General features: G+C 41.4%; 1 protein-coding gene across 3 annotated transcripts in view; it reads left to right on the forward strand.

Moving 5' to 3' along the window:
- The first annotated feature begins 683 nt into the window (after positions 1–683).
- hivep1 (HIVEP zinc finger 1) overlaps positions 684–26,877 on the forward strand; it is a 72,793-nt gene continuing 46,599 nt past the window's right edge. The window contains exons 1-3 of one of the 3 annotated variants that reach the window (XM_074613508.1): positions 731–799; positions 2,594–2,781; positions 5,680–5,813. In XM_074613508.1, coding sequence (XP_074469609.1) covers positions 5,774–5,813 — 40 coding nt within the window. In that variant the 5' untranslated portion in view covers positions 731–799; positions 2,594–2,781; positions 5,680–5,773. Of the gene's footprint in view, positions 800–2,593; positions 2,782–2,829; positions 2,976–5,679; positions 5,814–26,877 lie in introns of those variants that run through there. The other 2 variants (XM_074613507.1, XM_074613510.1) reach the window with 2 other exon arrangements.

The following is a 26,877-nucleotide window of genomic DNA, read 5'->3' on the forward strand; positions in this document are numbered from 1 at the left end:
TCTTGTAATAATATGACTTTATTTTTGTAATATTATGACTTTATTCTCGAAATCTCAAATTATTATTTTTCCTCAATGTGGCCCTAATACTCCACCATACCATAGACCTACAACAATGATAAATAAAAATGAAAATGTAAGCAAAAAACAGTTATTCATTTCCATTTTTAAAAATCCCCAGGGAGCCACTGGAGAGGGGACGGAAAATAATGCACTATACCCACTTTTAACAGTCTCTTCTGCACTATACTCACTTTTGTAATAGTCGTGTATCACAGCTGTTACTCTGCACTATATTCAGTTTTAACAGTTTTCTTCATCTACTTGTATTTTTATATCTGGTATATTTTTTTGTACTTTGCACTACTAACTTTTTTACTGCCTTTTTTACTAACATGTTTTGTACTATGGAACTGTGATGCTGGAAATTTGAATTACCCTCGGAATCAATAAAGTTACTATCTATCTATCTATCTATCTATCTATCTATCTAACTATCTATTTAACTATCTATCTAAAGAGCCGCATGTGGCTCCGGAGATGCAGGTTGCTGACCCCTGGGTGAAATCTTGGCTGTCATCGCGGTCCTTGCGTTGGTGACTGCGTCCGTCGGGAGCCCCCTGCTGCCTGGAGAGGACCCCCTCCCCGTGGCTGGGAGGCGGAGACGGGACCCCCGGTGACGTCAGAGGGCCTGTCTGTTTCCTGCAATAGAAAGTGAGAGAGAAGGTGAAGGGAGAAAACACAGAGCTATACACCCCCCTCCTCCTCACACTGAAAGGTGTGTTACAACCCTGCACCTGTGAGTACTAATATGTTATTTATCTGTGTGTTTTGGAGCTCTATCTGTGTGTCAGTGTGATATATAGGTCGGTGCTGTCGGTGGCTGCAGAGAGAGAGAGAGACAGAGAGAGAGAGAGAGAGAGTCGGACATGCTTTTATCGTGTCTCGTCCGGTTTGAGCCTGCTGTGAACTTTAAACGCTCTGTTAGGTCTAGTTTGTTCAGGTGGAGGAGCAGGTGTGTTTGGCGCAGTGTTGTTGTGGGACTTCTGCAGCAAACCGTGCAGCTCTGAGGAGACAACTCCAGCTCTACGCAGCACTCTTCTTCTCTTTGTTGCTATATAGTATTTTTGCACCATAGGTAAGCTTATTTCTGTCATTGATAATGTTGTGATAAATGTGCATGTGTGGACGCGGAAGGTTTTTATTTTGTGTGTTGGATAAGAAGAAGAAGAAGGAGGAGGAGGAGGAGGAGGAAATGTCCCATTCGAGCTGCTGCTGCTGCTGCTGCTGGCTGTTGCAGAGAGCAGAGAGAGCCAGTGAGGGGTTTTCCCTGGCTCCTCCCTCTCTTTACAGGGCGTTCACGTGTTGCAACAGGCAACACAATATACGCTATTTCCCACACATTGCATTGCTGACTTCATTGCATGCAGTTAAATCCCAAAATATTTCTGTATTTTGTCATGATTGCACCAAATAAACCAGAAGCTCTCTCTCCTTGCAAAACAAAAAAATCAGTGCAGCATCACTTTATTTATATTCTCTCATATTTTAATTATATCACAGGCAACAAAATATACCCAAAATATTACATTGCATTTGTTTTTGCTGATTTCATTGCATGCAGTTAAATCCCCAAATATTTCTGTCATGATTGCACCAAATAAACCAGAAGCTCTCTCCTTGCAGAAAAAAATAAATAAACAGTGCATCACTATATTTATATTTTAATTATATCACAGGCAACAAAATATACGCTATTTCCCGCATTGCATTGTTTTTGCTGACTTCATTGCATGCAGTTAAATCCCCAAATATTTCTGTATTTTGTCATGATTGCACCAAATAAACCAGGAGCTCTCTCTTCTTGCAAAACAACAAAAACAAAAAAATCCATGCAGCATCACTCTATTTATATTATCTCATATTTGTAGTTAAACCCCCAAATATTTCTGTATTTTGTCATGATTGCAGAAAAAAAAATCAGTGCATCACTATATTTATATTCTCTCATATTTTAATTATATCACAGGCAACAAAATATACGCTATTTCCCACATTGCATTGTTTTTGCTGACTTCATTGCATGCAGTTAAACCCCAAATAGTTCTGTCATGATTGCACCAAATATACCAGGAGCTCTATTCCTTGCAAAACAAAAAACAAAAAAAATCCATGCAGTGTCACTCTGTTTATATTATCTCATATTTGCAGTTAAATCCCAAAATATTCCTGTATTTTGTCATGATTGCACCAAATAAAACCAGGAGCAATCTGTCCTTGCACAAAGAAAAAAAACAGTGCTGCATCACTCTATTTATATTTTCTCATATTTTAATATCACACACACTCAGACATCGTCAATTCGTGACTACATGCGTGCATATTTTAATTTTTTTACATAATGCCAGCTCCTCCTCAGGTGTGAGCAGGATTCATCATTAGTCACCTGCTGCTGCATTCCAGCCCGCCTCTCTCTCTCTCTGTTATAGGAACATCGCGTTACAGCGGCTGAATCACCGCTTCTGTTTTGTTTTCTCTCTCTCTCTCTCTCTCTCTCTCTCTCTCTCTCTCTCTCTCTCTCTCCTCGTGTCAGTATCAGGGTGTTTCCTCAAATATCTGCTGCACACACACACACACACGGGCACGCGCACATGCATACACGCGCAGACGGACTGACAGACAGACGCGCCAGAGGAGAAATGTGCGCGTCTCTCTCCTCCTCCTCCTCATCATCATCACCGCGCCGTCGATCCTGAGCTGAAGCAACATTGTGCATCACAGGTGAGACGCTCTTCATCGTGTTCCTATCGGATGTTTTTATGCGACCTGCTGCAGCACACACACACATACACGCACACACAGACGCGTGCACGACTCTCTCTCTCTATACCCGAAATCCACCGTGAGATGACGTCATTGCTCTAGCGCCACATGTACTGACTGACTGTATGGAGCAAAATCATCATCCAGTTGTAGTAAGTGTTATGTAACATTGGTGGAGATGGGGATGGAAACAAAAGGCTGATTCCTGCTGCTCTCTGCAACATGCATGGAGGTAAAGAGGTGTTTTGGGGTGATGGTGATGGTGATGTTGGAGGTGATGCAAGGGAAAGAAAGCTTTTTAAAAAATAATATATCTTAATTTTAATATTTATTCATGTTTTTTTGTCTATCTCTGCAGAGGTGAGCTTTTTCTCCTGCGGTTGTTTATGCACATCACAAAAGCTTTTATAGCTCTCATCTTGGTTATTTATTTATTTTATAATTTTATTTAAAAGGGACCATGTACAGTTTAAAGGGACTATTTGTCACTTTCAGAAATGCTTGTTAACAGCTACACCTGTGGAAAGTCAGCGTCGGGTTCGCGCTAAATAGACATGAACGAGCATCGCTCAAAACAGTGAGGCGACACACGTCAGCTAAAACCACAATATCACTCTATATTTCAGCTGCTTGGCAGTAATGTAAGCTGACCAGACGAAGGTCTCTCCATGAATCAATGCTGATTCTAGTGTCGGTGCCGGGGCTCTGAAGCAGCAGGGCTGCGCAGCCAGTAGCGTTATCGTGTCCGACCGTGGCCGGAGTGAGCAGGGAGACACCGGCACCCGGTCAGACACGATAATGTTTCTGGCTGCGGAGCTCCGTCACTTCACAAGACACGGGAAACCTCTGTTGGTCTGGAGGAGCTGCAGCATTTATTTCTGCACAAACGTCCACTGAACATTCACTAGATATTCTCAGAGCTAAACTAACTCTTCTGCAGTGTGGAGTGAGCGCCCGTTCACGTCTAGAGGTGGAGCGAGTACGCGAGAACGCACGCGCTGTCTGAGTGAAGGCAAGCAGGCAGAGGAGCAGAGACTTCAACCACACGCGAGCGCGCATATGCGAGCGCGCATGTGTCCCGACCCGGTACATTTATACGCTTAAAAAGTTACAAACAGTCCCTTTAAAACATAAATATCACCATTTGATGCACCGTACCAGATTATAGCTTTAAGTAGATTCACATCTGTAGTCCCTTGTGCAGGTCAAAACAAAGAAACATACTACAGTCATATACAAGAAAGAACATACAATACACAGCTACACACAATAGCACATCACAAAGTATGCTTGTCAAGTAAAAGCAAGTCATGAAGACCATTGGAATAAAGATCAGTGAGTACAGAGCTGGGCAGCTTTCAGGAGACGTTTTAAGTTGGTTTTGAAAAGCATTTAACTCCCAACACCCTCCTTTTTTGCCTCACAGAATTTGCATGAAACCTATAATATAATATAATATAAAGCAGCAGTGGGTAGCAAATCTGATTTAAAAAAACAAAACTATTTTTATAAAATAGTCACTGTATCCTGACAGTAGTGCATTAGACAGGTAATCTGAAAAAAAAAATCTGTGTCAAAAACGTGTGTTGAAAACAACCAATCAGAGCCTTGCCGTCTCTGAGCAGCTGTCAATCACTCGCGAACTCCAATCAAACGGTTAAACTAGGCAGCGCTGATCAAATATGAATCAGTTTTTGAATTGAATCAGAAACTGTTGAGCTGTAAAATGAAAAGGTTTGTGACCTGGCAGCCATGTTGAGATCAGTTGAGGAAATACCAAGCACCGCCCACCAGCCGGAGCAAGCGTTCTCATTTTACAGCTCAACTGTACACTACAAGATGTTTCTGAAAACATCTGAGGAGATAAATAGGCATTACAGTAACAGAATATTGATTCATATTTGATCAGCGCTGCCTAGTTTGACGGCTTGATCTGAGTTTGTGAGTGATTGACAGCTGCCTCCGTTGAATGAACAGCCAATAGGAACGCTCTCTCTCTGAAATTACCTGTGATTGGTCAGAGTCTCCCGTGGCTGGCTAGAATTTGTAAAGCCTGAAAACAGAGCCATGAGGAGGTGCAGAAGTCTTGAATTGCAATATGCTGAAAGGTTGTTATGGAGTTTCTGCCCAATGATGCCAGAAACATTCTGCCTACTGCCGCTTTAACTCCACAATTTGCATGAAACCTATATTAAGCGTCTGATCTTTCGTTTTGTAACAAGGGCATCAGAGTGGAAACAATTCCCCTGTGATGATCTGACTCTCTGCAGTGATCTAACTCTAACGTGGGGGAGATCTCTCAGATAGTAACCTCTGTGTGGCCGCCCAGCTGCCCCGGAGCGTTCATCACCGGCGCACACAGGACCTTATTGTTTGCATCATTCGTCATCCACGCTGACATTCGTCAAAGCGAAGATCAGCCGCTGACACGTCAATCAGACGTTTCCCCATAAACAACAGCCGATCCTCCACCTCTCTGTCTTTTTGTTTGAGATCAGAGCGACAGATAGCAGCTGCTGCTGCAGAGGTTATATTGATACGGGGAGGTGGGGGGGAACATATTCACACCTCCTCCTCCCACTGACAGTAGCCTGAGCCGCACTGCACATTATTACACAGCAGCAGCTCGGAGAGGAGAGGGCCCAAATGAAAAGTCCAGCCTTGTTTGGGGCACCTGTTTGAGGAATAAACTCAATCAGCGGCGACTGTCCTGGACTCCCAGACAGCTGGCGAGTGAGAGCAGAGGACTCTAGTCTACACACTGCAGGGCCAGCAAAGTGCCTTTATTGATCTGTGGGAGTTCATGTTTAGCTGATTCTGACACTCTATATACTGTTATGTGTGTGTTTTCTGTAGATGTACCCAGACTGCGGCTCAGGAGTCAGCTCTTCTCAAGGCCCAACGTCAGAGTTTCCCCAAGATGCACCTGTGAACTGAGAGGGCGGAAAAGATGCCGCGCACCAAACAGAACCACCCGAAAAACTTAAAAGGTGAGTTCACGCTGCTGCGGTTTTGCGTTTCCTGTCAGCTGGTGGATTTGTTGATTTGCATATTTAAAGGCCTAAAGAGGAGCTGCTACAGTTGTCTCTTCTCACCACAAAGTAGTTGGACCGCTTCATATTGTTGGTCTGAGATGTTTGGCTGGAAATAGTGTGATTATATCCTTCCTACGTGTCCTGAAATACGACTACAGAAAGACTTGAGGAAGGGACTACTTGGTAAGAGCAGGCGGCCTCCTGTCTCTGTCATAGTGGTGGGTGATGTTGCCTTGTAATGACGCCATGCTATTGCCGGATCTATTCGTGGCAAATGTGATAAAATACTGAGAAATACTTCATTGACTTTTGGCCAACATTGGTATGGCGTTGTTTGGCCCTGCCAGTGTAGTTTGTCTGTTTTTAGATCTCACATCATCGTACTTGCCAACCATGAGACGTCAGAAATAGGGAGGATTTCCAAACCAGCGGGGGGTTTGAGTTTCACAGACTTTGTTTCCTGCATTCTGGTGACTTTTAAAGAATGAAAATAGCAAAAGATTAAGTACACTGCAAAAGTATTTTTTTGTTGAATAGGCCTACTTTTCATTTTACTTTTAATTCTCAGGAAAGAAAACTGAATAAGATGCACTCCTCCGGGGTGAATTTGTGTGAATCTCTGGCGTAAACTTGGCTAATATTCATCAGTTTTTATTCATTCATTCATTTTTTTGCCCCTACTTGAGGATTTCTTTCTCTTAGCATTCTCCATTTCTCTCTCCGTCTCTCACTCACTTTCAGACACAATGCAACAACGGCACCACTGCCGTCTGAATCCCGTTATTTCTAGTTATTCACCACGAGGGCTTTTTGCTGCATCGAGCAAAGCCAAACTTCGGGTGCTTGCACGCTGTGAGGCACGGCGACTGCATTTCAAACCGTGCTGCGTTGCGAGCATCTCTTCCACCGGGAAACAATAGTTGTTGTAGCTCTATTGGCGTTCCAGGTGGATACAGTAGGGCTTATACGCGCCATACAGTGCCAGAAACGGAAAAAGAGGTGCGAACATTTGTCATAAATTGGGAAAAAAACGGGAGGATTGTGACCCCGGGAGGAAACCGAGAGAGGGCAATGAAAAACGGGAGTCTCCCGGGATAATCGGGAGGGTTGGCAAGCATGCATATCATGCTGTCCAGTGATGCATCTCCAAATTCGTTTTTTAACTTTTCACATGAACTGTCTTTTTATGGATTAATAGAAAAATCCTCATTCTTAACCTCCCCTTCAACAAAACAAATGAACAATCCAATAGATTATCTAAAAGAATGCTTTGTCACTAAGCTGACAACAGGGCTGTTCTTCTTTTGGAGATGCATGGTTTTCTGCAGGACAGCCATGATCATGTGATCTTTGGCTTTCTTGTACTCAACCAGTTGCTTGTGCTTGGGATCAGAGTTCTGTCTACATGTCACTATGCCTCGTGTAGATCTGACCTTTGACAGTGTTTTACACCACTGAAGTTGCTCCCTTTGTTGGAGTCTACCAGCGTCGCCTGATTGCACCATTTCCTCCCAATTCTTTTCGTTTTGATTAAGTGTGTAGAAGTGGTTCGGTCTGAATTGTTTCCCTGATTAATAGTTAAAGAAGAAGAGGATCATTAAATGACGACATCATCCAGCAGAGACTTTGTGGAGCTACTTTTTCTCCACTTGAAAACGTGCTTTCCTCGTTGTTACTTCACTTTGATGTTTGACCTTCACTGTGCAGAATGATGGGTTGACACTAGAAGGCTGTTTTCACACTCATCTACTGAAGGGAGGAAGTTTCTTTAACTTAAATCTGAGTGGACGTGAGTGTATGAGAGGATTTTTGTGAAATCACAACTAGTTTGGAAGCCAACCGTGGCTCAATATTATAATTTCATACACGCATATGTTGCACAAACAAAAGGAATTTGGCTAGCTCATTTTGTTGGGTGGCTCTAATCCAGGTACGACATGAATAAATAAATCAGCACATCACAACAAATCATAATATGACAAATTTTAATCTTCACCTTACGTGTTGTTATAAGAAATGAACAATATGACACGTCTACTCCATCGTCTCTGCTTTCCTCTCTCGAGGCGTTTGATGTAAACGGACCATTCTGGCTTTATTTGTCTTTGTAAACATGCGTATTGACAAGCAGCAGAGTCTGTTCCCCTATTGTTTGCTTTTGATCTCCCTCAGTGGCGATCAGATTGTCTCGTATCTGATGTGACCAACGTGTTAAATGAAGACGTATTTATTCAAGCAGTATTTGGTGTGAATGAATGTGTCAACACGAGTGAGAAAATGGGACAGTTTTGAGATGAGACAGATCCCTGTGCAGCAGAAAACCACTTAACAGAAACATAAAAACAAAATGCAATAAAAGTCCATATTGCAGATAACAGGGCTGACATAGTGAAGCTACAGCATCTTCCCATGCTAACACAGAGCACCAATTGGCTTGAAGGATTTCGTGTTATGTTGTGAATTGACAGATTTCCGTGTCGACAGACGTTTGCAGTTCACAGATCTAGGAATTTGCAGCGTTACATGCTGGGTGTGAAAATGTGCATCACTGCCATTCCCCAGCAGCAGATCCACACGACAGATTTCCTCATGTCTGTGAGCAGCCAGCGAGTCCCTCTGTTTATTTATCATAGAAACACTTCCTGTGCTTTTCTTTTCATTGGCCAAACAACATAAATAATTAAGTTTTAGAATGGTACATTCCCATCGCCCGACAGAGGACGATGGAAACGGGCGGCCAAATGATACTTGATTCTATTTTTAATGGTGACTGTTCCCTGGTTTCTCGCGGTGCAGACAATAGAGCTGCAGCTGCTGCAGTGTTGTGGGATTTTTGTACTTGAGGGTAAAAGATCTGGACGTGAAAAGACTGTAATTGACAGTAATTCTGTTGGGGTTGAAGATCTTTAATTCGGGGGCAGGTTTAGAGACACATTTGTAAAATGAGTTTAAAGTGTGTTGAGGCTTGAATTTTAAATGTTCAGCAATAATGAGCTGTACATTAAGAGTTATTCAGTGTAATAAATCAATGCCAAATAAATAACTTCTATTATTCTAATATGAAATAAAATAAATATTAGCTGCAATTTGTAAATCCAAGTAGTCTACTGCCGTGGACAGATTATGAGATAACAGGCCCCTGGGCAGAGACTGTAGAAGGCCCCCCACGCCTCCTACAGAAGAGGAAGACAACAGATACAGAGAGACACAAATCAACTGCGTCTCTTTGTGGTTGTTTTCAGTGTCTCTATGTAGTCGTTTGGCTTCGCTTTGTTGTTGTTTTGTGTCTATTTGTTGTTGTTTGCATCATTTTTTAGTTGTTTTGTGTCTCTGTGGTTGTTTTATATCATGTGTCTCTTTGTAGTCGTTTAGCATCTCTTTGTGGTTGTTTTGTGTCTCTTTGTGGTCGTTTAGCATCTCTTTGTGGTTGTTTTGTGTCTCTTTGTGATTTTTTTTTTGCATAATTTTGTAATTGTTTTGTTTCTCTGTGGTTGTTTTGTGTCTCTTTGTAGTCGTTTGGCATCTCTTTGTGGTTGTTTTGTGTCTCTTTGTGGTCGTTTAGCATCTCTTTGTGGTTGTTTTGTGTCTCTTTGTAGTCGTTTAGCATCTCTTTGTGGTTGTTTTGTGTCTCTTTGTAGTCGTTTAGCATCTCTTTGTGGTTGTTTTGTGTCTCTTTGTGGTTGTTTTGTGTCTCTTTGTAGCCGTTTAGCATCTCTTTGTGGTTGTTTTGTGTCTCTTTGTGGTTGTTTTGTGTCTCTTTGTAGTTGTTTTGCATCATTTTGTAGTAATTTTTTTGTCTCTGTGGTTGTTTTACGTATATCTTGTGCTTGTTTCACGTCTCTTCGTAGTCGTTTTGCATCTCTTTGTGGTTGTTTTGTGTCTCTTTGTAGTTGTTTTGCATCATTTTGTAGTATTTTTTTCGTTTCGTTTTTTTCGTTTTTTTGCTTTTCTTTCTTTTCTTTTCTTTTCGTTTTATATCTCGTGCTTGTTTTGTGTTCCTTTGTGGTTGTTTTCTGGGGCTGTTTATTAGCAAGAATCTGGTGATATAATATGTATCATGATGCCGGGGTTACGATTCAATATATTTTCAATACATTGTGATTTAAAAAAAAAATGTAAATCCAATTTTAGGAAAACTGTCATTGTATAGAGAACATACCACCATATACTGTACGTAAAATCTGAGTGTAAAAAAAGCAATCAGAACAGTTGGATTTGCATTTGCATGTATCACAGTCCCTGTAACATCCAACATCATAGTAATACTTTTTGTGCAATCTGAGCCACCGTTTGCTACGAATGTCTGCATGTAAACTATTAATTAGAAATAGATGCAGTGTTTTTGAGAATCAGTATAGTATTACAAAACATAATATTGCAATTCTCACGTTTATTGATATTTTCTTACACCCCTAGCGTTGTGTCTCTTTGTGGTCGTTTTGCATCTTGTTGTGTCTCTTTTGTAGTCATTTTGGGTGTTTTTTGGCAGTTTTTCATCTTGTTGTGCTTGTTTTGGGTCTCTTTGTGGTTGTTTTGCGTCTCTTTGTGATCATTTTGTGTCCCTTTGTGGCCACCCCTCTGCCGTAATTGTAATTAAAAAATGCTGGTGAATCTCTCCCTTTTGTCTTATTAGGATTTTATCTCTATAATTTAAGACCGTACAGTATTTTAAATCGGGTGAAGAACTAAATTTAAAGGCCGTATGAGCAGCAACAGTCTCTCATCTACATCCTGCACAGCGTCTTAGAGGTGTTAACTTGAACTTGATGTAACTCACCGTCTCCAGTTCTAGTGAAATCACTCGACGTGTTGTGGGGAGTACCAAGCTCACTTCCTGATCATCTGATAACTTGTTGAGACATTAGTTTAGCTTCTTGTTTTGCCTTCTGACCCAGTTGATCACCTCTCCTCCCGGGCATGCACTCAAGGCTTTTCCTTCATCAGACAGGAAACGATAATTGCATGGCATGCTATCACATGCTTAACCTCTGCTGCGGAGAATGTTGTTTCCTGGGAACTCTCCTCACGCTGCCCTAAAGCCATCACATAGGCTAATGACGTTTAATGCTTCAGGCTAGCTTTAAAACACTCTGTGCTTTTCGCCAAATGAGCCTTTAACACAGTATTTTCTTTGCTTCATAACAAAGCAGTAATTAATCTCAGCAGCGACGCAGCTAAATGTGGTATTTACTTCAGTATTCAGAGTTTTGGCTGGATGACGGGAAGCCTCGGCTCTTCTCGGGTCGTTCCTGCCTCGGAGGCTTGGCAGCAGTCTGACTCTGGTATAAAAGAAACCACATTAACATTTTTCCTCTCAGTCTTCTGAAATCGGACTTGACACACGTTGTCCTGTCTGGAGGGGGACACAAAGAATGAATTGTTTTATTGACACCGTCCCGAAACGGCTGCACTCACTGACATCTATCAGGTGAATTTAAGGCGGCACGGCGTTCTTGCTGGTTGTACGAGTACAAGCATGCAGTCGGTGACGCTGCAGTCTGAGCTCTAGACTCAACTTCATGAGATAAGATATTATCTTCACTTCAGTTTAGAGTGATATGACTTCTTGAATGCAATTTTATATTATATAATATTTTATAATATTTTAAACCATAATTTAAAAAAAAGCCAGGGTGAACTTTATTGAATTCAAAACGTAAATACTCTTATCAGTAGTTCTAATCTAATACTATCCAGCCCTGCTTTACACCTTTACTGTAAGAAGCTTATAATGATGGGTTTCTGTTGGCATTGTGGGAGAGTGCTGTTAATCAATAAGTAATAAAACTTGTATTACTTTTTAACTTTCAGGCCAGGTTATATATTATATAAAGGGAACGGATATTTAAAACACCTCTACAGCAGTTTCATACTGAGTTAAATCATATTTTAGGAACTAATCGTTTTTATGTTGTTTATATAACGTGCCTGGAATTATTCATTTTGATAACAGAAATTTTGTAGAAAGCTAAAATGATTCGATGCTGTCATCACAGTATGACTCTGCTGATTGCAATGTAAATGCATGTGAGGGTGGGAGGGGAGGTGGATGAGTCCAACAAACACAGGACTTTCAACCAGGAGACAGATGTTTTCTTCTGTAAGTTATGTTAGTAACGTTTGTGACGTGTTACATTGTTTCTGTATGTATTTTACATAGTTTACGTAGTTATTTTAAGCCCAACAATGGCATTTTTCCTCAACCTAACTAAGTGATTTTGTTGCCTACACCTAACTGCGGACGTTTCCGTAGTTTTGTTGCGTGGCGCACAAATGACCGGCGAAAAGTGGCGTACAAATGACACGCTAAAAGCCTAAAATGCGTCCTCATGACACGTGGAATGTCCTTTTATCATCGTGTCATTTATACACCCTCCTGTGTGATCGGGTTGGTTTAAGAAAATATTGATACACATGAGTCATTCATTTATTTTTAACCTTTGTATTCCATTGATGAATAGTTTCCACCCTTGTTTGACTTGGGCCATCTTCTCCAGCTGTTTCCACGTCAGTCCCTTCTTTTTGAACTCTTGTTCCGTGCTCCTTCTCCAGGTGTTTCTGGGTCTTCCCCCGTTTGCCTTGTGGGTTCCACGTCAGTGCCTGCTTGGTTATTGCCGTTTTGCCTCTTAGAGTGTGTCCAATCCAGCTCCACTCTCTCCTTTTTAGCTGTACTTCTACTGTCTCTTGTTTGGTGTGTTCCCACAGGTTGATGTTGCTGATGGTGTTTGGCCAGTAGATCCTAGGGTTGCATCTTAGACAGTGATTAGTGAATGTCTGCAGCTTGTTGATGATGTTAGTGGTGGTCTTCCAGGTTTCTGATCCATTCAGCAGTACTGTTTTAACGTTGGAGTTGAAGATTTTGAGCTTGGTCTTCAGTGAAATGTTTTTGGATTTCCAGATTTTGTTCAGTATGTTGAATGCTGAGTTCTTGCTTTTCCGATTCTTGATTTTATGTCCTCCTCTATTCCACCATCCACAGCTATAACACTTCATACATATGTGAATTTGTCGACCTCTTCCAGTGGCTGGTCCCCGACTGTTATAGGATTCATGCTTTTGTTTGTTGATCCGCTTGATTTTTGTTTTTGGTCCATTTATTTTGAGTCCAAGCTTAGCTCAGTTGCTTCTAGCAGCTGGGACTTGTTTTGCATTTGTTGGTGGGTATGTGAGAGCAGAGCGATGTCATCAGCGAAGTCAAGGTCCTCTAGATATTCTGTCAGACTCCACTGGATGCCAGTCTTTGTATTGTTGGTTGTTTGTTTCTTGATCCAGTCGATGCATAAGAGGAAGAGGAAAGGGGAAACATACACATGAGTATCAAGATATTGTGTTTTGCGATACTGTATCGATTCTCCAAATCAGACGGCCCGTCGGCGGACCCGGCCGCTATTCTGTTTTTCGTAAGTTGTAGCGGGCTCAGTTTTAAAGCTATATTAAAGCATCATATGAAACTAGAAAACCTAGGGAATCCATTGGTACAACACACAATCACAATATATTAAAGTATCACATCTGTATCGTGATATGTATCATATCGCGTATCATCTTGCCAATACACAGCCCTATTTTCACCTGCCCTATAAAAAATACCTCCTGTGTACCTAAACGGGTGACTTTGTGTTTAAATGCAGAAATGAACAGATCAATAGAAACGACAGAGACAAAGGAACATCGAGTCTGTTTTGATGAATCTCTGGGCTACTTTGGGAGAGCGTTCCTGGCTGTATTTCTATCTGAATCATGATAAACCACGGCACACTGTAAACCGAGAAACAAAAGGAATCGTCCTCTGTTTTAGCTTTATTTTCTGATCCCTTTTTTTTTTCCTTCTCTGAGATGTAAAGAAAAGAAAAACCCACTCACAAGCCGCTCAATGACTCATTTACTCTCCAGGGACATTTGCGAGATTCATTCACAAAGCTTGACAGCTTAACAAAATAAAGGTGAAAATGCATGAATGAAAGTTTCACTCACTCAAATCTGAATCTTTTATGAACATTTAACGCTCTGACTTCCAACCTGCCTGAGGCTCGTCAGTATATAGTTCATGCTGCTCCTGTGTTTGTGTGTCCTATGACGCAGTTTGTGGGCAACAATGCAGGAAGTTAGGAACTCCTGTCCCCCTCCTCACAGTCTTTGTTTACTTTGCTCAAACAGCTGGTCTCTAAGCAGGGATACACAGTGGTTTCCCCTTCAGACAGACTCTCTCTGTGGACGGCAGCAGAAGTACACATAATACTCGCTGCTGCCAGGCAAACTGTAAAGTAATGAAATATTAGGGTTTCTAAATGTGTAGAGTAGAAAACCAACAGAAAGATAGTTTATTCAGACTGAACAGTGTAGTTCCTCCGACTACTGGATTTTCTGTATCAGTGTTTCTCAGTGAGTGAATCTGTACTGTACTATCTGTAGTGCAACTTCTTTGTACTTGAGTATTTATTTCTCATTCAGCTTTCTACTTTTACTCAGAGGGAAATATTGTACTTTTTACTTTTTACTACATTTATCTGACAGCTTTGACTACTTTACAAATTAAGATTTTTACAAACAAAACATGCAAAGAGTTTATAAAATGTGACGTTTAGTATAAACGGCTGTCAAAGTTAACGCAATAATAACGCGTTAACGCAAATTTGTTTTAACGCCACTAATTTCTTTAATGCATTAACAGCTACTTGCAATTTTTAGGTTGTAGCGGGCTCAGTTTTTAAAGCTAGATTAATAGATTAACATAGAGTAATACATTATTGCAATCGATCGGAGGTTGTTCATTTTTAAAGCTAGAGTGAAGATACTGGTATCATATGAAACTAGAAAACCTAAAGAATCCATTGATACCAACTATGTCATACTAGCTTGTTGCAAAGGAGGCTAGATAACGCTCTAAACTTGCGCTATATTTTGGCGAGGAAAAACTGGCATGGCCATTTTCAAAGGGGTCCCTTGACCTCTGACCTCCAGATATGTGAATGTAAATGGGTTCTATGGGTACCCACGAGTCTCCCCTTTACAGACATGACCACTTTATGATAATCACATGCAGTTTGGGGCAAGTCATAGTCAAGTCAGCACACTGACACACTGACAGCTGTTGTTGCCGATCGCGATTAAATATTATAATCGATTGACAGCCCTATTTATTAGAAGTAAGAGAGTTTGCTCCGGCTGGTGGGCGGTGCTTGGTATTTCCTCAACTGATCTCAACATGGCTGCAGGGTCACAAGCGTTCTCATTTTACAGCTAAACAGTATACTACAAGATGATTCTGGAAACATTTGAGGAGAGAAATAGGCATTACAGTAACAGAATATTAATTCATATTTGATCAGCGCTGCCTAGTTTGACAGTTTACGAGTGATTGACAGCTGCTCAGAGACGGCAAGGCTCCAACTCGGCTCCGATTGGTTGTTTTTTCCTCCGGTCTGGGAAATCTTGCAGATGCCGTTAGGGGCACCGGAGGACACAGAGGATTACCTGTCTGATGCACTACTGTCAGGATATAGTGACCGTTTTATATAAATAACTTTTTTAAATCATACCAACTCCAGCTTTAAATGCATCAAATAATTGTTACTTGTTGTGGTGCGCACCTGGAACTATGTTGACAAATTCCCATGAGTTGCTTTAAATTCAAATGCAGTCTGTGCTGTGCAGCGTGCTGGAGGATGTGTGGCCTAGTTGGTTAGTCGCAACGGAAAAATGTGACCCGAAGTTAAAACCCACCGCTTTGGAAATGAGTGCAGTTCATTAACCTTTCTGCTGCTTTCTCTCTCTCTCTCTCTCTCTCTCTCTCTCTCTCTCTCTCTCTCTCTCTCTCTCTCTCTCTCTCTCTCTCTCTCTCTCTATACAGTTAGTGTCTGTGGTCGGTTTTTCTTTCTTCTTCTGCTGTTTGTGTCTTCAAGTGGTGAAATGTAATTAAGTACAAATTTGAGGTACTTTGATACTTTACTTTCCATTTTATCCTTTTACTCCACTACATCTCAGAGACAAATATTGTACTTTTTACTCCACTACACTTATTTAACAGCTTTAGTTACTTTCCAGATTACAGTTTTTCATCCCCTTCCTGTCCAGTGAAACCCATGTATCTCCAGATGTGTTGATTTTGCATGTTTGTGATAAATCAAAGGATGAAGCCTTCTGTATGGGTTGAGAAAATTCTCCTACTTCTTCAGCTTAATAAGCTATTTAAAAAGCTTCTTGGATCAGCTGAAAACGCATCGTCACAAAGCTGCAAAAAAGGCGTTTTTTCTGACTTTTTAGGCCGAAGCAAAGCCATCAAATAAAACATAAAAATAATGAGTTTAACTTAAGGGCCAAGGATGATTTTATTTTTAATACATAATATAACTCTCAGTGAAATAAATACATATTATCATTATATTATATATTATTTCACAAAATAATAACAAATAATGTAATATTGTTATGTCCTACTTTGTTGTACTGTAACATACAGACCATTAAAAGTCCAGTTATGAAAGGCTGTGTTTAGGTGTCAAACTATGATCATACGTAAATAGCCCAGTATTCCAGCGGTTCATACCAGGCCTCGAAATCAAACCCACCACTGATTATATGCGCTGTGTTTCACTTGATGTTGCCCAGTAAGAATTCTCAACAAAAGACACTGGTGTCTAAAAACCATGACAGGAAAGAGGCGGAGGAGAAAACAGCGAAATCAGCTGGGGCAGTGTGGGCGGTGCGTCAAGGCCACCGTGACCGCAAGGCATACGATTTTCAGAAGGGCATCAAGGCCAGACAGTAGAGGGCCTCGACGGCCAGGGCCGCCGTGGCCGCTGGGGAAATTCCTCCTCTGGCTGCCTGGAGCAGAAAACATGGGATTCAACAAGCCATTCAGATCTGGCTCCCCTTCCTATGTCACATGCAGACTCATTAGAATATACCCAAAGAACGTTCAGTATATTGCCAAGAAGTGAAAACCAATTGGTCGTTCCATTGCAACATCAGCGCCCAGCAGCAGAGCTACGCTTCTGCCATTTTGGACTGAAAGCGACAGCCAGACGCCAGTAAAACGTCCGCCGAAAAAAGTGCTATTTCTATATAATATATAATAAGCGTTTTCAGTCCAAAATAGCGGCAGCGGCTGTTGTTAAAAAAAAAAAACAATTCTATGCTTCTATACTTTTTGATATACCGCCCACAGCTTGACAACTAACTTTGCAAAGGTGCAACATATTTTTTTCTCGCGAGCCAATCAGAGCAGACTGGGCTTTTTCAGGAGGGGGGTCTTAAAGAGACAGGCGCTAAAACGGAGCGTTTCAGACAGAGGGTGAATACAGGTATTTTCAGACAAACAGGATGAGAAAAATAATGTGATTTTTGAACATTAAAGAATGTAAACATGTTCTAGTAGAAACCCAAAATACAACTATGAACCTAGAAATGAGCGTGATGTGTCCCCTTTAAACCTCTACAGCAGTAAAATGCAACATACACATTAATGCAGCAGTAATATTAATCCAGAAACATCAAATATAAAAGTGAAACACTGACAAGGAACATTTTACTTCACAATGAATGCTTTTACTTTTGATACTTTAAGTAAGCTGATAATACTTTTACTTTAGTAAGGTTTTGAATGCAGGACTTTTACTTTATAGTGGATTATTTTCACAGTGTGGTATTAGTACTTATCCTTAAGTAAAGGATCTGAATAATTCTTCCGCCGCTGCTGTCTTCATCCAGACGGTACGTGCTGTTTGTCATCCGTCTGTGTGGCGTTTGGGTTTCAAAGTGCCCCTGAAAATGCCCAGACTTGTTAGCAACACCAGTGTTTATAGAACTGACTCTTGCATTCCTCCCGTCTTATAAAAAGGCTCCTCGCACCGGGGCCCAACAGGTCTTTAGTGGAGAACATGCTGCGTGATAAATGGTGAACAACGGCAGTGAAAGGTGGTACATTTAACAAGGTGGAAAATGTTTACCCTATAAAGCCGATGCAGGGAGACGGAGACGGAGTTTCTCATCCCTCCGACGTCTTTCACCGCGCTGACAAGGATGTTTATGCTCAGAAATAAAGTTAGTGTGTTTTATTACATTAACTGTGATGGCTGATTAATGCTTGGCGGATTTATTGGGCTTTAAGCAGGCGCAAAATTGCCTTCACGAGCCGAAATGTGAAAGGATGAAGACAGTTCAGATTTCCATGTCGTTTTTCACCGCCTCAGTAATTTACAACAAACTGACAACAGTTTCCTGTTAATGATCAACTGTGCCTCTGACCTCAGCGCTGACTGTGGTTAAATATCCAGGGTCAGAATAAACTGCGCTAATCAGAGTTATACGATAACCCAGAGACGGACACAGACTTGTTTGTTTGTTGCTTTTAAAGCTGCAGTGTGAGTCAGGCTTTGAGCCTCATTTATTTTAACCCTCAGAAGCGTCTCAAAATGAAGGTCAGAGATGTTTGTGATGACTCGTCTGTCAGCTCTTTGCCCCGGCCTTGTGCTCCCTCTTTAACCTGAAGTTCCTTCCCAATCCCTTTTAACCCCCCTGTCAGACCCACGGTCAGGGTCTCCTGCATATCACACACCTGCTTCTGCAACCATGTGCTTTGTAGGAAACAGTAAATCATGAGCCCTATGTAAAATTTGTTTTTGCTAATATATATATTCATGGTGTTTATAACTTCTCTACTTTATTTGGTCAAAGCTTTTACCAAAAAGAAAGAGATTTCAGTTTTCTTTATCTTCCTGCAGACGCAATGTCCCCTAGATTTTCTGTTCTGACTATAAAATTAGTTTTGATTTGGTGTAATATCTGTTTCTGCAGCCACTGAAAGTTATTCGTAAAGCCATTTTAATTGTAGTGGAGACACAGGTCTGTTAGCTGTTGCTTGTCCCAACTGTGACCTCAGCACTGCCTACGTTACTTTGTGATTCCATACGATACTTTGTACGTTACTTCATAGTTACTTCGTAGTTACTTTTTACGTTACTTTGTACGTTACTTTGTACGTTACTTTGTACGTTATTTTGTACGTTATTTTGTACATTATTTTGAATATTACTCTGTACGCTACAATGTACGCTACAATGTACGCTACAATGTATGCTACAATGTACGCTACAATGTACGTCACTTTGTACGTCACTTTGTACGTCACTTTGTACGTCACTTTGTACGTCACTTTGTACGTCACTTTGTACGTCCTCTGTACGTCCTCTGTACGTCACTTTGTACGTCACTTTGTACGTCACTTTGTACGTCACTTTGTACGTCCTCTGTACGTCACTTTGTACGTCACTTTGTACGTCACTTTGTACGTCACTTTGTACGTCACTTTGTTTACTTTGTACGTTATTTTGTACATTATTTTGAATATTACTCTGTACGCTACAATGTACGCTACAATGTACGCTACAATGTACGCTACAATGTACGCTTAAATGTACGTCACTTTGTACGTCACTTTTTTAGTACGTCACTTTTGTAGTACGTACTTTTACTTAAGTTACATTTTAAATGTAGGACTTTTACTTGGAACAGAGTATCCTCTTTTGAAAAAATGAAAAAGTGCTTACAGTTTAGATTTCCTTACATAAAAGGTTGTGTGAGGTAATGAGCATGACTCTATTGTGATGTGCAGACCAGGGATACTCAACTTGCTTTGCCTGGGGGCCAAAATGACAGGAGGCCAGGGGCCAGTTAATCATTTCATGGCTTAGCCCAGACCGTTGTGGGGGGTTCAGGGGTCCTCCCCAGGAACTTGTGTTTTTCATAAACAAGCTCTATTAGTCTATTTTGATGCTTTTTTTATGCACTCTGTTGCCTTATTTACAAAAAGTAAAAAAAAAAATTGGCATTGTGAATCAATTTATTTCCATTGAACCCGGCACCCTAATACAGGACTATTATAAAACATTTTTTGTTAAGTGAATGCCTCAGAGGTGCAGAGAAAGGGTTAACATGTTGGCCCGAGCGAATGGATTTTTACATGTTGTGTCATGCTCAGGCAGCCAAACCAGTGTTTCCGTACGGTCCCTTCAAATTACAGTGTGTTCGAACGCAGCGAGATTCACACAAAGGGAACTTCTCTCCCAGAGGCAGGAATAAACTGGGGTTTTAGCAACAGTAACTACAACAGACGGGCTGAAACCGGTTCAGGGATGTCTGTTTGAATTAGTGGTAACCTCGGAGAAGCTTTCACTTTGACAGAGAGGCAAGCCTGGGACGGGGCGGGGAGGAATTTTTATGGCCATATTTTGTGTGAATGAAATTGAATACGGTGAAAAAAAGCTCACTTTGCCATCCCGAAATGTGGGATAATGTCTATTCCTTCTTATTAACGGAGGAATAAAAGCATATGCTTTAATCCTTTTTCAGTTTAATGGTTCAGACCTTCTGCAAAATGCATTTTAGACGATGGAAAATGTGATTATCAGAGACTTGTGCCCTTTTTCCATTTTGTGTGAACTCTTAATTATGAGGTGTATCTCACTAATGGCGGTGTTTCTCATCCCCTCGGGCCTTTTGCTAAGCGGAGGGCCGTCACTCTGTGGCAAGTCAGCCCTCAGGGTAACTAGTACACCACGGTGGTGAAGAGAGGGACCTCCCCAACACCTGGTAACATCTGGTTTAGAGGAAACCAATTTGTGAGTTGGCTAATTTGTGAGGATTTCAGACGGCAGCTTGTTGATGTTTGTATCTGCCAGTGCTCCTTTTAAATACAATTAATGAAGTAGAAATAAATTAAGAAATATTAGGATTTTTTTTATTTAATAGGAAATGGCCTATTAATCACTTAATTAGGTGCTGAAGAGATTACACACCTTGTATTTATTTTCTAATGAATAATAAGAATCAGAGCTGCAGTAATTAGTCAATTCATTAATCTGATTGTTGGAAATTAATTAAAATAATCAATTATTTATATAAATGATTTAAGTCAATTTTACATGTTATATGTTGTCAAAGCCTTACTTTATAATACATTTAATATTATGGGGTTTTGGAGTGTTGGTTGGACAAACCATAAAATGTGATGGAGCTGAGTACTTTTAATTTTGGTACTTCAAGCACAGTTTGATGCTAATACTTGTGTACTTTTATTTAAATCAAATTTTACATGCGTGACTTTTTACCTGAAACAGAGTATTTCTACTTTAACTTAAAGGTCCCATATTGTAAAAAGTGAGATTTTCATGGCTTTTATGTTATAAAGAAAGTTTAGGTGCCATATAAAAATAAAAATATAAAAACACTCAATCCATGGAGAAATAAACACTGTTCCTTTTAAACGAGTCGTCAGGATTTCTGTAACTTTGTGATGTCACAAATCTACAATAATTAGACAATTTCATAGTTTTAACAATAAACATTCCAAATGTGTCCCAGTTTATGTCATGTGTGTATGTGAATGACGTCAGCTGACAGGAAGTACACATGGACCCAAGCTGTTGCCGAGCAACACAATTCCGTTGAATTGCGCTAAAACGGAGCGTTTCCGACAGAGGGTGAATACAGGTATATTCAGACGGACAATATGAGGAAAATAAAGTGTTTTTTGAACATTAAAGCATGTAAACATGTTCTAGTAGAAACACAAAATACAAGTATGAACCTGAAAATGAGCACGATATGGGATCTTTAAGTAAAATATCTGAGAACTTCTTTTTCTCTACTTCTTCCTGGTTGTGTTTTCTTTGGGTTTTTGTCAACAAAACAATAAATCAATTTATTGGTAATGAAAATAATCATTAGTTGCAGCCACGCTAGGAATGTGTATGTTTTTTTAAGAGATGTTTTGATCACCTTATTGATCGTTGTTAACCGCAGTGCTCACAGATACGTTTCTTTTTCATTCCTCAGAGTAATAATAACATCTTGCTCTTTCCTTGTGAGCTGACATTTGTCTCCCATGATAACTTCTGTGTGTCTTTAAAGTGTTGAACCAAAGACGTACAGTAACACTGAAGAATCTGTTAATCTGAACATGGCTCTTTAATTGCTGCACTGCAAAGGTCATCCACTTAATCCTGTATGACTGTAACTGAATAAATTATCACGATTTTAACAGTTTTCATCAAATATATATGCCAGGGCTGTCAAAGTTAACGCGATACCAACGCGTTATCGCTAATTAATTTTAACTCCACTAATTTCTTTAACGCAACTTGCAATTTTTAGGTTTTGCAGTTTTCAAGCCAGAGTGAAGTGAAGATACTGGCATCATATTAAATTATAAAACCTAAGGAATCTATTGGTACCAACCATGTCATACAAAGGAGGCTTAATAACGCTGCAAACTTGCGCAAAATTTTGGCAAGGAAAAACTGGCATGGCCATTTTCAAAGGGGTCCCTTGACCTCTGACCTCGAGATATGTGAATGAAAATGGGTTCTATGGGTACCCACGAGTCTCCCCTTTACAGACATGCCCACTTTATGATAATCACATGCAGTTTAGAGCAAGTCATAGTCAAGTCAGCACACTGACACACTGACAGCTGTTGTTGCCTGTTGGGCTGCAGTTTGCCATGTTATGATTTGAGCGTATCGTTTTATGCTAAATGCAGTACCTGTGAGGGTTTCTGGACAATATCTGTCATTGTTTTGTGTTGGTAATTGATTTCCAATAATAAATATATACATACATTTGCATAAAGCAGCATATTAACCTTCCAAAAACTTCCAAATCTCTCTTTAAGGTACATTTTGAACAGATAAAAAATGTGAGATTAATTTGCGATTAACTATGGACAATACGTTTAATCGTGATTAAATATTTTAATCGGTTGACAGCCCTAATTATTACATGTCGACTCCTGTGCAGTGACCACATGATGCTTTTGAGTTAACTAAAGCTGTTAAAATGTATGTTGCTCAAACCTGCAACCAATGATTATTTTCTTGATCAATCATTTATTTTTTTAGACTGCTGGTTGGACAAAACAACATTTTAAATAATTGTATAGACTGAAGCTCTTCAGTTTACTATCACACAAAGAAATGATTTCACATCTCTCCCACTTTCTTCCTCCCACCTCAACTAAAACCATTCGCTGTGTGCAGACTCTCAGTTTGAATGTCTGTCAAAGTCTGCCTGTTTACCAGACGTTGGTGACTAATACCACAGCCAACACCACCCGCCTGCTTGTGCAGAAAAGGTCCTACGCTTGTGTGTGTGTGTGTGTGTGTGTTAAAACTGTGTGCATGCATGTGTTTGTGTTACTCCATCCGTTTAGTGTTGCGCCTTCCCATCCTGTGCTGCGAGCGTCTCTCTGTGGAGGCAGAGATGCATTTTCTCGTGAGACAAAAATGTTCAAGGCATCATTCATTAACGGCCTGCCAAAGCCCGTTTACCTGCCGCTGCTCAGACGTCCACAGCCGAGGCAGGTGTGTGAGCCATTTACGTACGACCCCCTGAAGACAGGTGACCTGACTGTTTACAGCCTCGTGTGTGTCTTCATCATGTGTCAGTATAAAGGACTGCTGCCCAATCAATCAAATTATTGGGATTAAACTTTTCAAACCGGAGCGTCGGTGAAGGGCTCAGGCAAGCCGAGTCAAATTGGAGCTAACGAACGGTGACCTTCTCCGACTTGTTAGTACCTTTCCCCTCCACAGGTGAGCTTTTGTGGCCCGCGGAGCCACTTCCTGGAAACTTTTGTTGAGCAGCATCGATGTTGGCAACTCAGAAAGGTGAGCGTCTGAGCGGGAATGACGAGGAGGGAAAAAAAAAAAACAGGTTGGGGGGGCCGGCAGGATTTGCCTCTGCGCACGTCAGCACAGAGACCCAGAATAGTGGAAGAAATTCTCCCGGCGGTGGCGACGCAGGAGCGACGCCGAGCCTGGACGTCACATTATTTGGGAAATGTGCTCATGACACATAGAGGGGGCGGAGAGCTCCCTATACGCACTGAGGAGGATGTATGTCATCTGCAGAGAAATGCCCCAACAAAACCTGCCTCTGTTCGGCGAGGGGCTGCTGATACTCAGGGGGTCCGTTTTTATGATTGTGGGGAAAATGTGACGCCCGTTAAGCTGCAGGAGTTTAAAAAAATTAAATAAAAAAAAAAGGTTTGGAAAAACTAAAAAAAAAAACGTCTGCAAGCCGGAAACCCTTAAAAGGGATGTTGTGTGGGGGCGCTTTTCTGTGTGTGTGTGTGCAGCTGTGTGTGTGTATGCAGAGCTGGCATTGCTTAATGGTTTGCACACGCAAAGCCCGATGTAGGGGTTGCCAGGGAAACAGAGCAGCATGAGTCTCGGTCTGCAGGTGCTGTTCCTTGTGTCCTACTGCTGGAACCTCCTACGAGTGTGCAGGGAGGGGTAACAAGACGAAGGAGGGCAGAGAAGCATTCTGGTGGGAGAAAAGCTCAGTGAGACCGGTAAAAGAAGAGCTGATACACACACACACACAGGACATAGTATACAGCAGGGAAAGTTGGGATTATTAAGACGGTAACGTCGGACAATAGTGGGGTCGATTGAGACAGATTAATAGAACGGTGAAAGACGTGCACCTTGTTAATCTGTTGATGGAACATGTGTGTCTCACATCTTGATAAGTATCTGAGTCACTTTTACATAGAAATCTTACAAGACCGGACCCAAGAACATTTTCATTTCACTTCCAACGTGTCTGAATTGAATGCAAAAAGGTTAAACATGCACAAGAAGAAGATCACAGTGTGTATCATCTCCCATCATCATCTCTTGGGCACATAGAAAAAAACTGTTCAATATACTTGGAGGATAATTTTTCCAATTCAATTAGGATTTTTGTTTTGTTTTTATTTACCACAGGTGAATAACAGAAGTATTTACAAAACAAAAGTATTTATAGTAGGGTTGTCAAAGTTAACGCGCTAATAACGCTGGCCTCATATGAAAGTATAAAACCTCAGGAATCCATTAGTACCAACCATGTCATACCAGCTTGTCGTGAAGGAGGTTAAATAACGCTCCAAACTTGCGATACATTTTGGCGAGGAAAAACTGCCAAAGGGGTCCCCTGACCGCTGACCTCAGGATATGTGAATGAAAATGGGTTCTATGGGTACCCACGAGTCTCCCCTTTACAGACATGCCCACTTTATGATAATCACATGCAGTTTGGGGCGAGTCAAGGAGCTTTAAAGGAGGAGAGGGCAACAATACTGTCAATTGAAGTGGAGTACCTGGCAGAGAGCGGGGCGCTGAGGTTTGAGGTTTGAGGGAGAAAATGGCTGAATGTGTGGATGTCAGTTCAGATGTGGTGTTCCCCCCTCCTGTCCTCTGAGTGACAGACCCGGCGGTACAGTCAGACATTCCTAGCTGGTTAAAAAACTCCTCCTCTGTGAATCCCCCCTCTCTGCTCTCTGCTCGTCATCTTTTCTCCAGTCGCCGTCCAGTCAGGGCTGCTCTCAGATCATGCATCGATTCATAAGGGAGGCCGTCGGGAGAGCTGCTGACTCTGATTCCCCCTCATGCTTATGAAGCCGCTCCGCTATTAGCATTGACGGGAGCAGTTTGCTGCAGCGACATAATAGCTCATAATTAATTCAATGTCAGCGTCTTAATTCTGCTCACGGCGTCTAGGACGGTAACCCTGATGAATTTTCTTCACTGATTATGCACATTATGCTGAATTTAAGATCATAAATTACAGTTCGTAGGTCTAGTCAACCTCCAGGAGGAGACTTCTCACGCTGCTGTGCCCACCAGATGTTGAGGGCAGGTGGGCAGATGGGTGAGGAGGCAGAGGTTAGCTGTGTGGTTTCCTTAAGGTCAGGCCGTGGGCTGTATTTATCAACACTGACACTTGCTGTTTCTCTGCTGCGTGGGACGGCTGCCATCATCACTGCAGCACAGCGGCCAATCAGAGCACAGCTGTGTGGGGTCACATGCAGGAGGTGGGGGGATGACTAACCATTGGGGGCCTCGTGTGAACAGAAACCGTTGCTTTGCTTAACAGGCGACAAACTGAAGCGATCCCCCCCCCTCCTCCTCCACGACACTTCGCTGTCAGGAGACGTGTCAATTTGCTTTCTTTAAATTCTCCACGCAGCACCTCTCTGCTCCAGTAGAGATCATCCCGTCGCCTCACTGCTTCTTTCAAGCGTTGACTTTTTTGTTGTCCTCCTCCCCCTTAAACACTTTGTGATCCGCGGAGAAGCGCAGAGGGGAAACTTGAAGAAGTGCTGTGCATTTAGCAGCAAAACAAGCAATTTGAAATGATTAGAGAAAATTGCAGCAAGGCTTTTGTGGTGCAAAGAGAAGGATGTTCTGTGTTTGTTGACAACACTGCTGAAACAATAGTTTCTGATGGCGGCGCTATGAAAACATCTTGTCATCTTTTACTTAAAAACAAGATATGTGTTAGACTGTAGAGATGTTGCTAAGCGTTTTTATGCCTCCACGCAGGCGACAGCTGTGGCCAGAGGCATTATGTTTTCAGGTTGTCCGTCTGTCTGTTCTATTAGTGTGAACGCGATATCTCAGGAACGCCTTGAGGGGATTTCTTCTAACATCCACTTGGACTCAAGGAGGAACTGATTAGATTCTTGGGGGTCAAAAGTCAAGGTCACTGTGACCTCACATCCGTCCCCTTCTCGTGATATCTCCGGAACAGCTCGAGTGAATTTCTTCAAATTTAGCACAAAACGTCCACTTAGATTCAAAATTCACAAGGTCAAAGGTCACTGTGACCTCACAAAACATATTTTTGGCCATAACTCAAGAATTCATATGCTAATTATGACAATTTCACACAAATGTCTAACAGGATAAAAAAAAAAATGAAGTGATGACATTTTGGACAGATATGGATGTAAACTGCAACTTGACAGATTGGCGGAGGTGTAAAACCGCGAGGCGCTAATTCTAATTCTTTATCACTTTTGACAGAACAAGGCTGTTTCCCACTGCTTCCAGTCTTTATGTTATGCTAAGCTAACCAAGTTGTGACTCCAGGTCTGTACTCAACCATTAATGTAGCGGCAAACAACTATTTGCAATGTAAAGATATAGAGGAGTAATGTCTACCTGAGCAGAGAATGAAGTCTCTACCTCTG

Source organism: Sebastes fasciatus, chromosome 17 (assembly GCF_043250625.1).
Source record: "Sebastes fasciatus isolate fSebFas1 chromosome 17, fSebFas1.pri, whole genome shotgun sequence".
Taxonomy (NCBI): Eukaryota; Metazoa; Chordata; class Actinopteri; order Perciformes; family Sebastidae; genus Sebastes; species Sebastes fasciatus.